This window comes from Hyla sarda, chromosome 4 (genome assembly GCF_029499605.1).
Source record: "Hyla sarda isolate aHylSar1 chromosome 4, aHylSar1.hap1, whole genome shotgun sequence".
NCBI classification, from domain to species: Eukaryota; Metazoa; Chordata; class Amphibia; order Anura; family Hylidae; genus Hyla; species Hyla sarda.
This window is the reverse complement of record NC_079192.1, coordinates 245,003,126-245,018,658: the sequence shown is the minus strand read 5'-3', so window position 1 is coordinate 245,018,658 and position 15,533 is coordinate 245,003,126. Positions and strand designations below refer to the sequence as shown.

The 15,533-nt window shown below is 44.9% G+C and overlaps 1 protein-coding gene across 1 annotated transcript; it reads left to right on the top strand.

The window, feature by feature from the left end:
• Positions 1-1,661: 1,661 nt before the first annotated feature.
• Positions 1,662-13,166, top strand: CAV2 (caveolin 2). The gene is made up of 3 exons (XM_056569368.1): positions 1,662-1,998; positions 2,964-3,151; positions 10,918-13,166. Exons 1-3 carry the CDS (start codon positions 1,855-1,857, stop codon positions 11,069-11,071), a joined length of 486 nt encoding a protein of 161 aa, XP_056425343.1. The 5' UTR covers positions 1,662-1,854; the 3' UTR covers positions 11,072-13,166.
• Positions 13,167-15,533: the final 2,367 nt, after the last annotated feature.

The window sequence follows — 15,533 nt, the reverse complement described above, 5'->3', positions numbered from 1 at the left end:
AATTATACTTACCTAGCCTCAATCCTCTGCATCTCCCGTTCAGCTCTGTCCAGTTTACCAATCATCTGTCTTCTTCCTGCTTCCAAGACAGGTGTTTGGTGCAGGACCTGCCGACTCACTGGTTAAGAGGGGACACCACTGCGGCTAGGGACTGGCTAAGGGGGCAGGTCCTTGAGGCAGGAAGAAGACAGAAGGTCGGCTGACTGGATGAAGCTGAACAGGAGCTGCAGGGGATTAGAGCTAGGTAAGTATAGACTTTTTTTCAATTGTTTCCCACGCCCAGCAGGTAATGAATTTTAGAAAAATGCTGAATAAACCTTTTGAGTACTGAATTTTTATTGAGTTAAACTGGTGATCACATGATCACGTTAGAGCAATAAAATACATAGATGCAGCTGTGCTGGGATGAAACAAATGGCACTGTAGGAGTAGTGATGGTGAATGTGCAGGATATGGGCAAAAAAACAACAACTTTGCAAATAGTTTCGTATTGTTGGTATATATATTTAAGAAATATATGTTTTTCTAACATAAAATGTATGCAAATATATACATCTCTTTCCAGGTCCAGGTCCTGCATATGCTGCTACATACGGCACTGAGATGCTTCTGGGGAGAATATCTCTGTAGTACAGCACCAAAAGAACATGACACCTCTAGGCAGTGTATCCCAACCAGGGCGCCTCCAGCTGTTGCAAAACTACAACTCCCAGCATGCCCGGAAAGCTGAAGGCTGTCCTGGCATGCTGGGAGTTGTAGTTTTGCAACAGCTGGAGGCACCCTGGTTGGGAAACACTGCCTTTAGATAAAATTTAGAGGCAAATGGAAATGGCGGCTGTCCCGGCACGCTGAGAGTTGTAGATTTGCAACAGCTGGAGGCACCCTGGTTGGGAAACACTGCCTTTAGGTAATATTTAGAGGAACATAGAAATGGTGGCTGTCCGGGCATGCTGGGAGTTGTAGTTTTGCAACAGCTGGAGGCACCTTGTTTGGGAAACACTGCCTTTAGGTAATATTTAGAGGCAAACCGAAATGGCGGCTGTCCGGGCATGCTGGGAGTTGTAGTTTTGCAACAGCTGGAGGCGCCCTGGTTGGGAAACACTGCCTTTAGGTAATATTTGGAGGCAAAAGGAATGAGTGGTTGTCTGGGCATGCTGGGAGTTGTAGTCTTGCAACAGCTGGAGGCGCCCTGGTTGGGAAACACTGCCTTTAGGTAATATTTGGAGGCAAAAGGAATGAGTGGTTGTCTGGGCATGCTGGGAGTTGTAGTCTTGCAACAGCTAGAGGCGCCCTGGTTGGGAAACACTGCCTTTAGGTAATATTTAGAGACAATTGGAAATGGCGGCTGTCCGGGCATGCTGGGAGTTGTAGTTTTGCAACAGCTGGAGGCGCCCTGGCTGGGAAACACTGTCTTTAGGTAATATTTGGAGGCAAATGGAAATGGAAGCTGTCCGGGTATGCTGGGAGTTGTAGTTTTGCAACATCTGGAGGCACCCTCGTTGGGAAACATTGCCTCACATGTTGGGGGGAGGCGTATTACACACACTATGGTGTGAACAAGCCCTTACTAGCACCATACAGATACATGACTACCTCATAAACCGGACACTAATATGCATCTGGATACAACTATGCTGTGAGGTATGAGATACCATACACTCCTATATACCCTTACCTGTGACGTATACAGCCTGGCACACACATATACCACACAGCACATGCCCCGCTCCCAGCCCAGCCCTCCCCGCTCATCTCCGCCGGCTGCTGGGGCGTGTCCCGGGGAGCACCGACTACTGAGCCCGCACCGGGGCCGAGCAGCCGCAGCATCCAGGAAGGACAAGTCGTGGAGGAATCATGGGGCTGGAGAAGGAGAAAGCCGATGCCCGCATCTTCATGGACGAGGACGAGTTCAACCGCTCCTCTGCCCCCATGCTCACCGAGAAAACCTATGAAAGCCCCCCGGACCGGGACCCGCACGGTCTGAACAGCCACCTGAAGGTAATGCCACACATAGCAGAGGCGACTGGGCCACTGTGTAAACTTATCGCGACATGTCCGGTGTCAGGAGCACTCTACAGGAAAGTTCTGACAGTTATGTATATGGTCTTCTCTGCATTGTATATCACACCGGGATCTGTGTTGAACTACAAGTGACAGCATGCCCAAATCGTACTGTTATATCTAGTAATACGATTTTATTCTTTAAAATCCTATAGAATCGTATGTCTAGACCGGAATGCCCTAAGCTGATACAAAACTACAACTCCCAGCATGCCCGGACAGCCTTTGGCTGTCCGGGCATGCTGGGAGTTGTAGTTTTGCACCAGCTGGAGGCACCCTGTTTGGGGAAACACTGATCCAGATGTATTCATTGACTTCTATTGACAAATCGTTTTCTGGTTGATTTTTATATATATATATATATATATATATATATATATATATAATTTATTTTATTTTTATCAGAAAATCCGATTTTATGAAAAATATATATATTTATTTATTTTGTCGTATTTAAATCGGATCTGTTTTTTTAACATTACTATGTAAATCGTATTGAATCATATCATTTTACCTCGTGATCCATTTAATCCTACAGGCTTTTTTTTTTTAGTTTTTTAGTTTTTTTTACACATGCGCCATAGTGAAACAGTCTAAAATGATTCCGAAACATGAAAACGTATATATATATATATATATATATATATATATATATTTAAATTTTTCTTATCTCAAATACTCGTAAAAAATGTGTTACAGATGCGATTTTTTTTTTTTGCCATCCGTTTTAACAGTACGTTGGACAGATGAGAAAAGATCGTCTTGTGAATGTACCCGAACCAATATCTGTGTGAATAGTTTTTATGTTTTTGGTGCCAGAGTGGCAGGAGGCCATGCCAGGGTGTGTACTGGCCCTTTAATAGAGCAGCTGTCAACCTGGTGTGTGTTCCCTTCCATTACAGCTGTCCTTTGAGGATGTGATCGCAGAGCCCGACACCACTCACAGCTTCGATAAAGTGTGGATCTGCAGCACTGCCCTGTTTGAGGTCAGTAAATACCTCATCTACAAGGTGCTCACCGTGTTTCTCGCCATCCCACTGGCCTTCATCATAGGACTACTCTTCGCCATCCTCAGCTGCCTGCACATCTGGTAAGCAATTTATTCTTGTACAGTGCTGAGAAATACCAATGCCAAATAGTAATCCTGTGCCAATGGGACGTCGTGGTGAACCATCTGAAATCACGTGACAGTACTATTATGTGAGGAGCCCGTCACCCCCCATCTGTTGCTGGATGATGCCCCTCTACCCATCCACTAATCTATAGATCAGTGTTTCCCAACCAGTGTGCCTCCAGCTGTTGCAAAACTACAACTCCCAGCATGCCCGGACAGCCGAAGGCTGTCCGGGCATGCTGGGAATTGTAGTTTTGCAACAGCTGGAGGACAACTGATTGGGAAACACTGCTGTAGCTATATGTGATTTTTAGAGATTTTCCAGCCGTGTTTTTGTTTCCGTTCCATTTTGGTATATTTCATTTTACTGTATACAAAAATGTAGTCAACAACACTATTTTATATGCCAAAAATATAAATACAAATTCTTTTTTTATTTTTACCAATTTTTCTGCTGTATGGCTAAGGGTGCGTTCACACTGAGCAAATTCAGAGGAATTCACGCTGAAAAATTTACGTGCCGAAAAAAGAATTTTCTTTTCGCGTGAAATTTGCGCGGAATTCGCACGGAATTGCGCGCAGAAATGGGGTAGAAAGAAGTGAAGGGTTTTTCAGCCATTTCCGCGTAAATTCCGCACAAATTCCGCACGAAAACGATGTTGGGCAAAAAAATTTTTTTCAATTGATTTCTGCTAGTGGATTCCGCTTGAAGAATGAACATGTTCTTTCTTCAAGCGGAACGGAATTCAGCGTCGGAATTCTGCTAGCAGAATTTCCGCAGTGTGAACAGGACAGCGGAAAAAACATTAAAGTCAATGGGCAGAGTAAATTCCTCTTGAATTACTCCGTGTGAACGCACCCTAAGGCTGTGTTCACACTACGGAATTCTCGCGGAATTTCGCAGTGTTAACTTAACATTAGTGTGAATGAGTCTCCGCGAGACAATTCCGCCGCTGAAATTGTTCCGCGCAAAGAAAGAACATGTTCATTCTTTGCGCAGATTCCGCATGCACTGCATAGCCGTCAATGGTGACGGGTCAGTGCCCCGCGGCCCTAGCGCCGAAGCTGCGGCCGCCAGGCGGAATCTCCGCATGCGGAATTCAGCGAGCGGAGATTCTGTAGTGTGAACGGGGCCTAAGGCTAAGTTTCCACTTGTTTTTTTTTCTGGCAGTTTTTGGATATCTGCCACTGCAGTTTTTGAGCCAAAGTCAGAAGTGGATCCATAAGGGAGGAGAAGTGTAAGTCCTTCCTTTATATGTCCTATTCCTTTTGAGTACACTTCTGGCTTTGGCTCAAAAACTGCGGTGGCCGATATCCAAAAACTGCCAGAAAAAAAACCAAGTAGAAGCTTAGCCTAAGGGTGCTTTCACAGTATAAAATATATCCGTTTCAAAGATCCGTTAGAAGTTGAAAAGAATGAAAATCGTCCGTTAAACGGCCATTAGAAAATCCCATTAGTCTATGGGATTTTTACATTATCCGTTTTTTAACCCGTTATAGCCCGTTATTAATAACGGCCGTTATTTTGTGATGGGTGAATGAACTGAAGAAATATTGCATGCACTATTTCTCCCGTTACAATCTTCCGCTATAAAATAACGGCCGTTATTAAGGAGAACTCCAGAATATAAAAATTGTGGCCCATACTGCCGGCAGTAAAAAAAATAAAGATGTACATACCTTCCTCCGCTCCCCCGGGGCCTCCGGTAACCGTCTCCGGTCTCCGCTGCGATCCTCTTCCTGGTTGCCGGAGAATCATACTGCGCTCAGCCAATCACCAGCTGCAGTGTGGCTCGGCTGGGGATAGGCTGTGCGGCTGTGTGAGAACGCTTCAGGACACACAATTCTTCACTACACCGGCACCTGCTGCCGGGGCCGAAAACGTCACACTGCGCTCAGCCTATCGCCAGCCGAGTCGGGACTTCACTGCGGCTGGTGATTGGCTGAACGCAGTATGATTAGCGACCACCAGCAACCAGGAAGAGGATCCCGGCAGAGACCGAAACCGGTTACCAGAGGCCCCGGGGGAGCGGAGGAAGGTATGTACATCTTTATTTTTTACTGCCGGCAGTATGGGGGACAATTTTTATATTCTGGAGTTCTCCTTTAATAACGGGCGATAACAGGCTAAAAACGGATAATGTAAAAATCTCACAGACTATAATGGGATTTTGTAACGTCCGTTTAACAGATGATTTTCAGGTTTTTTATAACGGAACTTGTAACGGATCTTTGAAACGGATACATTTTATAGTGTGAAAACAGCCTTACAGCAAAATCAGTTTTTTAGCCTCAGTTAACATGTCAATTGTATTAAAGTGTTTAAAATATATATGTTTAATGTAAACAAAAACAGAATGTAAACCCAGCCTTATTTTTATACAGGGCTATGGAGTAGTAAAGGAAGCACTCTCCAGTGTTTGGAGCTTATTGGAAATAGAACAGTTTACAATTTAAAATATTTTGTTTAGCACATAGGAATGTATCAGTCTAAGGCTGCATTCACATCACGCTTTGTCTCTACGGCTGCCGATCCGGCTGGGAATTTACAAAACCGGCCACTCCCGTATCCCAGTCAGACCGGCACCGAATCTCATTCATTTAAATGAACCGACCGGAGTCAGATAGTGACTGTGATCGGCTCATTTTTGCCCTGTATCCAGTTTTGTGACTGGACATAAAATCGTAGTTTACCCCGGTTTTAAGTCCGGTCGCAAAGCCGGAGATTCAGCGCTGGTCCGACTAGGATACGGGAGTGGCCGGTTTTGTAATTTCCCAGCTGGATCTGGCAGCCGTTGGGACAAAACGTGATGTGAATGCATCGTAACAGAAGGGATGGCGATCAGCAGGGATGCAAGGGATAAGCAGATCCCTACTGGTAAAGGCAGGGTGTGAAAGATGGGCAAATTCCTACTTTTATAGGTCTGTGTAAGGGATGGGCAGATCCCTACTGTTATGAGCAGTCTTTGAGGGATGGGCAGATCCCTACTGTTATAGGCAGGATGTGAGGATAGACAGATCCTACTGTTATAGGTATGATGTGAGTGATGGGTAGATCCCTACTGTTATAGGTATGATGTGAGTGATGGGTAGATCCCTACTGTTATAGGCAGGATGTGAGTGATGGCAGATCCCTACTGTTATAGGCAGAATGTGGGGATAGACAGATCCCTACTGTTATAGGCAGGATGTGAGTGATGGGTAGATCCCTACTGTTATAGGCAGGATGTGAGGGATAGACAGATCCCTACTGTTATAGGCAGGATGTGAGTGATGGCAGATCCCTACTGTTATAGGCAGGATGTGAGGATAGACAGATCCCTACTGTTATAGGCAGGATGTGAGTGATGGGTAGATCCCTACTGTTATAGGCAGGATGTGAGTGATGGGCAGATCCCTACTGTTATAGGCAGGATGTGAGTGATGGGTAGATCCCTACTGTTATAGGCAGGATGTGAGTGATGGGCAGATCCCTACTGTTATAGGCAGGATGTGAGTGATGGGTAGATCCCTACTGTTATAGGCAGGATGTGAGGGATAGACAGATCCCTACTGTTAGGCTAGGTTCAGACTGTGGAATTTCTGGGCAGAATTTCTGCTGGAGATCAAGCCGGCAGCACTAGGATCTACCCAGAAATGCATTGCCATCTATGGGGACGGCAATGCAGTGCGTGCGGTCATAGTGCCACCGGCTAAATCTCCGGCAGAAATTCTGCCCAGAGATTCCGTAGTGTGAACCTAGCCTTATAGGCAGGGTGTGAGGGATGGGCAGATCCCTACAGGTATAATCAGGATATGAGGGATAGACAGATCCCTAATGTTATAATCATTGTGTGAGGAATCGGCAGATCCCTACTGTTATAGGCAGGGTGTGAGGGATGGGTAGATCCCTACTGTTATAGGCAGGGTGTGAGGGATGGGTAGATCCCTACTGTTATAGGCAGGGTGTGAGGGATGGGTAGATCCCTACTGTTACAGGCAGGGTGTGGGAGGTGAGCGGATCCCTACTGTTATAGGCAGGGTGTGAGGGATGGGTAGATCCCTACTGTTATAGGCAGGGTGTGAGGGATGGGTAGATCCCTACTGTTATAGGCAGGGTGTGGGAGGTGAGCAGATCCCTACTGTTATAGGCAGGATGTGGGAGGTGAGCGTATCCCTACTGTTATAGTCAGGATGGGGGAGGTGAGCGGATCCCTACTGTTATAGACAGGGTGTGGGCAGATCCCTACTGTTATAGGCAGGGTGTGGGAGGTGAGCGGATCCCTACTGTTATAGGCAGGGTGTGGGAGGTGAGCAGATCCCTACTGTTATAGGCAGGGTGTGGGAGGTAAGCGGTTCCCTACTGTTATAGGCAGGGTGTGAGGGATGGGTAGATCCCTACTGTTATAGGCAGGGTGTGAGGGATGGGTAGATCCCTACTGTTATAGGCAGGGTGTGAGGGATGGGTAGATCCCTACTGTTACAGGCAGGGTGTGGGAGGTGAGCGGATCCCTACTGTTATAGGCAGGGTGTGAGGGATGGGTAGATCCCTACTGTTATAGGCAGGGTGTGAGGGATGGGTAGATCCCTACTGTTATAGGCAGGGTGTGGGAGGTGAGCAGATCCCTACTGTTATAGACAGGATGTGGGAGGTGAGCGGATCCCTACTGTTATAGTCAGGATGGGGGAGGTGAGCGGATCCCTACTGTTATAGGCAGGGTGTGGGCAGATCCCTACTGTTATAGGCAGGGTGTGGGAGGTGAGCGGATCCCTACTGTTATAGGCAGGGTGTGGGAGGTGAGCAGATCCCTACTGTTATAGGCAGGGTGTGGGAGGTGAGCGGATCCCTACTGTTATAGGCAGGATGTGGGAGGTGAGCGGATCCCTACTGTTATAGGCAGGATGGGGGAGGTGAGCGGATCCCTACTGTTATAGGCAGGGTGTGGGCGGTGGGCAGATCTCTACCATTACAGTTCGCACATAAGCAGTTATTGTATTGCACATTTACATTGGTCTTCTAGTAGAACAGGTGTCGGATGTCTGGAGAACTATGCTGTGTGGGTATGCGTGCTGCTGTTCAATTAACTGTAAGGACATGGGGCCCTCATTCCCATGATTGTTGGGTGTCCCAGCCCCCTGGACCCCACTGTCAGCTACTTGTCACTTGTCATCCTGTGAATAGGTGATACATTTTAATCTTGAGATATCCCTAGTTATTCTGAATTGAGATCCATGGCATTTTGATGACGTGTTGTCTGGCACTCTATGGGATTATAATGAATGTGAGCATCTCGCTTGTCCACAAAAGATACCTTATTAAATCCACGCAATAACCTACTGAGAAGGTGGGGCAGAGATGAGCAGACAACATCGCCAGGTTTTCTCTGCTCCCTGGTGCCTCTCTAGGAAACTCAACTTATCCGACCTCTGGGACCCAGTAAATAGGGGATAAGTGCATCAGTCATCAGACAAATATGTTTAAAAAAAATGACCACCTCTTTCGAAATTTTGACAGCTACTCCTTATAGGATATATTTACATGCAACAGATTCATCCCTGAAAAAAAAAATTCTGAATGTGGTTTATCCATCAGCATGTACACAAATTTCTTCAAAGCTCATATAGGCTATGTTCACATGGCGCAATTTCCAAGTGAAACTCTGTGGGAATATTTCACTCGTAAATTCCGTTGCAGCAAAGTCCCATTGATTTATTGGATTTTGATGCACTGTGCACATGGCGGAAATCCAGATTCTGGTGTCTGCAGAAAGAATACTGATGTATTTTCTTTCTGCGGATTCCTCTCGGAAGTGCATTGCCGTCTATGAGATGCATTTCTGAGTGGTCCTAGCGCCCGCTGAAACTATCATATGTGCGGAATGTCCACCAGTATTTTCCAGGTGGACATTCCACATGGAAATAACCATGTGAACATAGCTTTAGAACAGTCACAGGAAGTTCTGCATCTAATCTGCTGTGTGCCAGATAACCCTAAGGCTGAGTACACATGAGCGGAAAATGTGCGGAACGTTCGGTGCAGAGATTCCACACATTAGACTAACCGGCGGGTGCTAGGACTGATCGGATGCTTTTCCTTGCTAATCCGCACGTAGAATAGACTTAACTATTCTTTCTGCAGAAGCCGAAATCTGAATTTCCGCACCAGAAACATCTGCTGTGTGAACAGTGCAATCGATGGGACTCGATGCTGCGGAATGTCTGTGCGGAATATTCATGCGAAATTTCACACGGACATTCTGCCATGTGAACATACCCCAACAAGCCACTCAACTGAGTGGGATCAGCTACTGTATTTTTTGCCATATAGGATGCACTTTTTCTTCCCCAAAACTGGGGGGGAAAAGTTGGTGCGTCTTATACGGCAAATACACATTAAAACCCTGTCCTAACGCGGCGGTCCCTGCGGCCATCAACGGCTGGGACCCGCGTCTAATACAGGACATCACCTCCTCAGAGTCTGCTCCGTGCCGGGATCCCCTGCATGGCCGGCGCTCTCCTTCGTCGTCATCACGTCGTCACGTGGCGGCGACGGAGACTGAAGATACCGGGCAGCATAGGCGTTCCGGAGTGACGGGGAAAGCCCGGGGACGCGGCGACAGCGATGGAGGCCGACATCCAGGGCAACGGTGACGAGCAGTGACGGGTCCGGAGCGGTGGGGACAGGGTACGACTAAGGTCGCTGAAACGCGTCACTTCATGATCCCTGTTGCTGTTTGCTGTGAGATTTTACAATAAATCATCTTTTGCATCGTGCTTACAGTGCTGGACAATCTCTTTCTACTTGGAAACGTGAGTACTACCTCCTATACAAGTGGTCTTCAACCTGTGGACCTCCAGATGTTGCAAAACTACAACTCCCAGCATGCCCGGACAGCCAACGGCTGTCTGGGCATGCTGGGAGTTGTAGTTTTGCAACAGCTGAAGGTCCGCAGGTTGAAGATCACTGTCCTGTACTTTACATTGTATTTGGTTCCGAATCTTTATTTTCTAGATTTTTATCCTTTAAAATTGGGTGCGTCTTATATGACGAAAATTACGGTACATTCCAATTTGCTATTAGCCTCCAAGGGGACATTCACACTGCCCTGCGTATCCAGACGTGTAGGCAGTGGCATTGTTAGTCAGGCTGTGCATTGGAGTACTCCCAGAATTGGTTTAGACTTCTTATGGTTGAGGCACTTTCCTTTTGACCTATATCTGAACCTGAAAGGGATCACGTTCCAGTTAAGAAGTAATTGATTTATGCCATAAGCCTTGGGCACAAAGTTGTTAATTGTCTGGGCTCAGTACACAGAACCAGGAGCGGGTAACTGAATCTGTATGCAGTACCGGGCACACATTTCATCCAGTGGGGGCAGGCTCACATGTAATACTATCAGTCACAGAGAGTTATCCAAAAATGGATATGTTTTGAAGAACTGCTTTAGCTTCTGTTCATATTCTTCGTGTCCTCCTTTTTACCATTGGAGTGAAGCAATAAAAACGGTTTAGTGTTCATGGGTTCACCTATGTAATGTACTGTGTTTATCAAACTGTGGTCTTCAGCAACCCCCAGCATGCCTGGACAGCCAAAGGCTATCCAGACATGCTGGGAGTTGTAGTTTTGCAACAGCTAAAGGCACATTTTTTGGAAAATACTGCCCTAAACAGATCAGTTTTCTGCACCATTCTGCATTGTGGCTATACTTGATGCTTAATCATTTCCAATATGTAATTTGTATTTTTTTTTATTTATTTTTTAGGATTGTGATGCCGTTTGTGAGAACCTGTATGATGATATTACCTTCTGTACAAACCATATGGAACGGTATTACAGACAGCTTTGTAGCCCCTATATTTGCAAGTATGGGGCGCTGCTTTTCATCAGTCAGCGTACGAGTAGATCAGCCATTTTAGTAATGAAGCTAAGAATATATATGAAAGGACCTGGTGAAAAATACGGTTTATCCTTCAGTACACTGAACAAATATGGAAAAGCAAACCTGATGTTGAAAATGCAGTCTGATGGGCCAGTATCATGTTATAGACAGGGGTTGCTCAGCAGATTTAAATTTGAATATAGATAGATTTAGTATTAACTGATCATTGCTTACTTTAAAGGGAATATATCAGCAGGCTAGCCAGTACTAACCTGCAATAATAGCTCTGGAAAGACTGATCACAATGGTACTTTAGTTTTTTCCATACGTGGTGCTGTTTAGGGGATAAATGTAATTTCCTCCAAAATCCCGCACGTGCGCAGTAACACTCTAGGCCCACATAGCAATGGAGCTGCCAGGTTAGTATGGAACAGTGGGTAGTATAGAAGGAGTGGCACTCACCAGATAAAATCTAATGGTTTAATGATTCCAAATTGTGGTTAAAATATATAACAGCAGATGCATGGGCTAACCTTGTGATAGATTCCCTTTAAATCCCTGCTCATGCTGGGCTCAGCAGTCCAGTGGGCGGTCCTGCTTACACAGGGAAGACTGTCAGTCACTGATGGAGACCACCTACTGGACTCCTAGTTAACTGTATCTATCTTTTACGCTGAATTATGCTATTCGTTGGAGTACTTCCTACATTTACATGTCTATCTGCTTAGCTCTTCCTGCTCTATAACATGTTGCCACATGGCATTTTCATGGTGAAGGATACCCAATAATGCTTCCATGTGTACATTCCAGAACCACAAATGCGTGTCTTAGTCAGTCTGTCTACCATATATGTGCAGAACACACACAGCACCCTACTGGAACAACAGTAAATCAATGCCATATGAAAGAAGGTTGTACAAGAAGTGTTTATTACACAGCACTGTGCCAGAGCATTTTTTGTATAAGACACACACGGCTGAGACATGCCGCTAAAAACCAATAAAACACAATAGGGTTCCTTCTGTAGAATTAAGCACACGCCCAGTTTATTTCCCCTCCCAATGTTTTCATACATGATGTCATGCCTATATACTGCCCATCTTGTCTCCACTTTTGGCTTAATGTAATAGAGCCCTTTACCAAGGGGCTGCCTGGTAGGTAAACATTCACTAAAATAATTTTTTCCTAAATGGACAACCCTATTGTGATCTACAGTATACAAGTCTTTGACTTGGATAGTCTATTCACACTGCCCCTTTCTAGGGTATAAGCTGGGGTCCCAGCAGGCAGACTCCCACTAAACTAACATGTATTTCCTTTCCATCTAATAGATATTAAATGCTTTTGTACCCCTTAAAGGAAATCTGTACTTACCTTGTCCCATTCCGTGCAGGGGATCTCCAGTAATCTCCTTCGATAACTTCAGCTCCGGCCAGGCTTGGGGCACAGGCGGAGCTTAGTGACGTCACCGCTGCTGTTCTCCAGCAGCGAGAGCCAGCCGAGAGCAGCAGCGGTTTGGGGCATGGGCGGAGCTTAGTGACGTCACCTCTGCTGGGTCCCACTGCTAGAGAACAGCAGCGGTGAAGTCACTAAGCTCCGTCCATGCCCCAAGCCGGCCCGGAGCTGAAGTTAACGGAGGAGATTACCGGAGATCCCCTGCACGGAACGGGACAAGGTAAGTACATTGTCATCAGTGTCACCTGCACTACCTGTCAGTACCGACAGGTTAGTGCAGGTGACACTGGTGACAGATAAAGTGTCCAGAAGGAGTGTCCAGGAAGGAGTGTCCAGATATCATGTGAAATTTTGACCACAAGAACCAGCCTTTACAGCAGACAACATCTAATTGACCCTAGATGTGCATAAATGGTGCCCATATTTAATCCTTTTATGCAGCATCTTTGTATATAGAGGCAGCAGATTGATACAAGATATTTAATACCTTATTTGTTAGCTCAGCTTTATATGACAGAATCACTTATTCCTCTATGCTTTGCATATTGATTTGCCAAGGACACTGTTTTTATGTACATTAATCAGGACAAATATATTTTCATGTATATTAAGTGAATGCACTGAAACAATTGCTTGTATATTTTAAATAAATATATTGAAAGATAATGTTTATAGTATTCTCGGAGTTCAGTATCTCATTTGTATGCTTTTCTGTCATTTTACCAGTGTGTGTTCTTCATTCCTTATATTGCTCCCCATTATAAAGGACATTCTTTTGGAATACAGTATATAGGTATCCCACAGTATACCTTCACAGCCCTATATTACTAACCAACAAATGGGGCAGCTTTCCTAGAAAAGCTCTGAGCACATATGGGGAGATTTATCAAACCCCATGCAGAGAAAAAGTTGATCAGTTACCCATGGCAACCAATCAAATCCCTTATATTTTTCAGAGGCCTTTCTTAAAATGAAAGAAGTAATTGGTTGCTATGGGCAACTGCACCACTCTTCCTCTGCACAGGTTATGATACATTTTGACAAATCTCCCTAATTGTGTCACATTTAGCCCTATATTTAGAACATTTATAAGGATACATTAAATGGGCACTGATTATGGGAAAACATTTGATGTGTCATAAAAACTGAGCAAAAGTCAGTGTTCAGACCCTAACCGAATAGTAGAATGAGCTGGGAGAAGTGCACGCTTAGCATACTCTCTCCCAGCTGTTTGTCACATGACCATGGCAATCTTGTAATGTAAGGCTATAGGACCATGCTGGTCCCATACATACAAAGCTGTGACACCCAACGCTGTGTATTTCTTCCTTGCTTGTTCTAGTGATCGGTGGTGGTCTGACCGATAAAAACTTTTGACATGTCCCTAGGACAAGTTAAAAAGCACAAATTAAATGTATCCATAGGACTCTGTTAACCCAACAGTGGCCAAAGAACAGTCCCATTGTTCCCCACTGGGGTAGTAAGTAAAGAGTAATGCAGCAGACTGTGGTTTCTAATACAGTGAGCCTTAGAGGCATTCCAGCAGTGTAGATTTTATTTTACTATGGGACCCTGACATTTGCCTCTACAGTGGCATACATCAGAGGTATATAGTATATTAGGTTGAATGTGTGTGTATGTGGTTGCTGTTATGTGGTGCAAGGTTTCCAGTCCTGAAAAGCATCTTGGTCTCTCCTCAATTACCCTATTGTGCTAAATGTTTGAACATGTGCATACCAACACAATCTTGTAACATGTAAGAGCATGCTATTGTATAAAAATCTGCCGTAATTATAAGTAAACATCTAAATCTCTCCTCTAAGGGAAAAATCATACATTAACCTACAAACATGGAAAAAAGCACTTGTAGAGTAACACACAGGTAGTTCTCCCATCAGAAATCATACCCGTAATATAAGAAGTTATAGGGGTACTCTGCCCCTAGACATCTTATCCCCTATCTAAAGGATAGGGGATAATATGTCTGATCGCGGGGGTCCTGCTGCTGTGGACCCACGTGATCTCTCCTGCAGCACCCCCGTTCATTAGCTGCACGAAGCGAAGATCGCTCCGTGGCTGATAAGGGGCAATACAGATGCTGGGGCATTGTGACATCAGGGCTCCGCCCCCTCATGACATCCCCAGGGATAAGATGTCAATTGTGAATGTTCAGAAGCCCCATAGAGAATGAATAGAGGCCTGCCCACTGCCGGTCCAGTTATTGACCTTCATTCTATGTATCAGTGATTGGACCCTCACATATTAGCTAGTTATCCCCTATCCATAACTTTCAGTCTTGGTACCTTCACCACTATGAGTTGTTGATCTGTAGGGTCTTTCTGGCACCAATTGATTTAAAAGAAAATGTTTTCCAGTGGAGTACCCCTTTAATGACTAAGACCAGCCTATTCTCAGGATGTGTGGGTGTCCTAGCAGGCTGACCATCACTGATAAATGTATTCTGACCAGTCCTATCAGTGGAAAAATCCAAGGTTTCCAAACAAACTCATCAAATCGGGCATTCTACAATGTTAGGGATAATTGAAGAATAACATGTTTTATCTTAAACTGTGTTTCCATTCCTAGCATGTCAAATATTCCCCCCACCCTCAAGCACTTTAAGACAACAATGTTATCAGCCAATAGGTTCACCTACTGATCTACAGATGCAAAAAACATTTTCCAGCTCATCGCCACACCCAAATATTTTTGTAAAGAGAGAACAAAATGAGGAAAGTGAAATGGCCACATTTCTAGTCCTGTAGGCAAAGGTTAATTATGTTCTTTTTCCATTGGTTTTTCAAAATCCTACCCTTCCACAGAATATTGTAAAAAAAAAATTGTTGGTTTTATGTTTGTCTGTTGCACTATATGCACCTTTATCATATAAGATTCTAAAATCTATACAGGAGAAATATACACAAAACAAAAACTAAAATGGAGAGATGTGAACCCACTCCAGGTTTTGGCTTACAGATACAAAGAAATACTGTCATTGTACACTGGCCTAACAAGCATGAGTGTATGATTGGATGGGAGTCAGA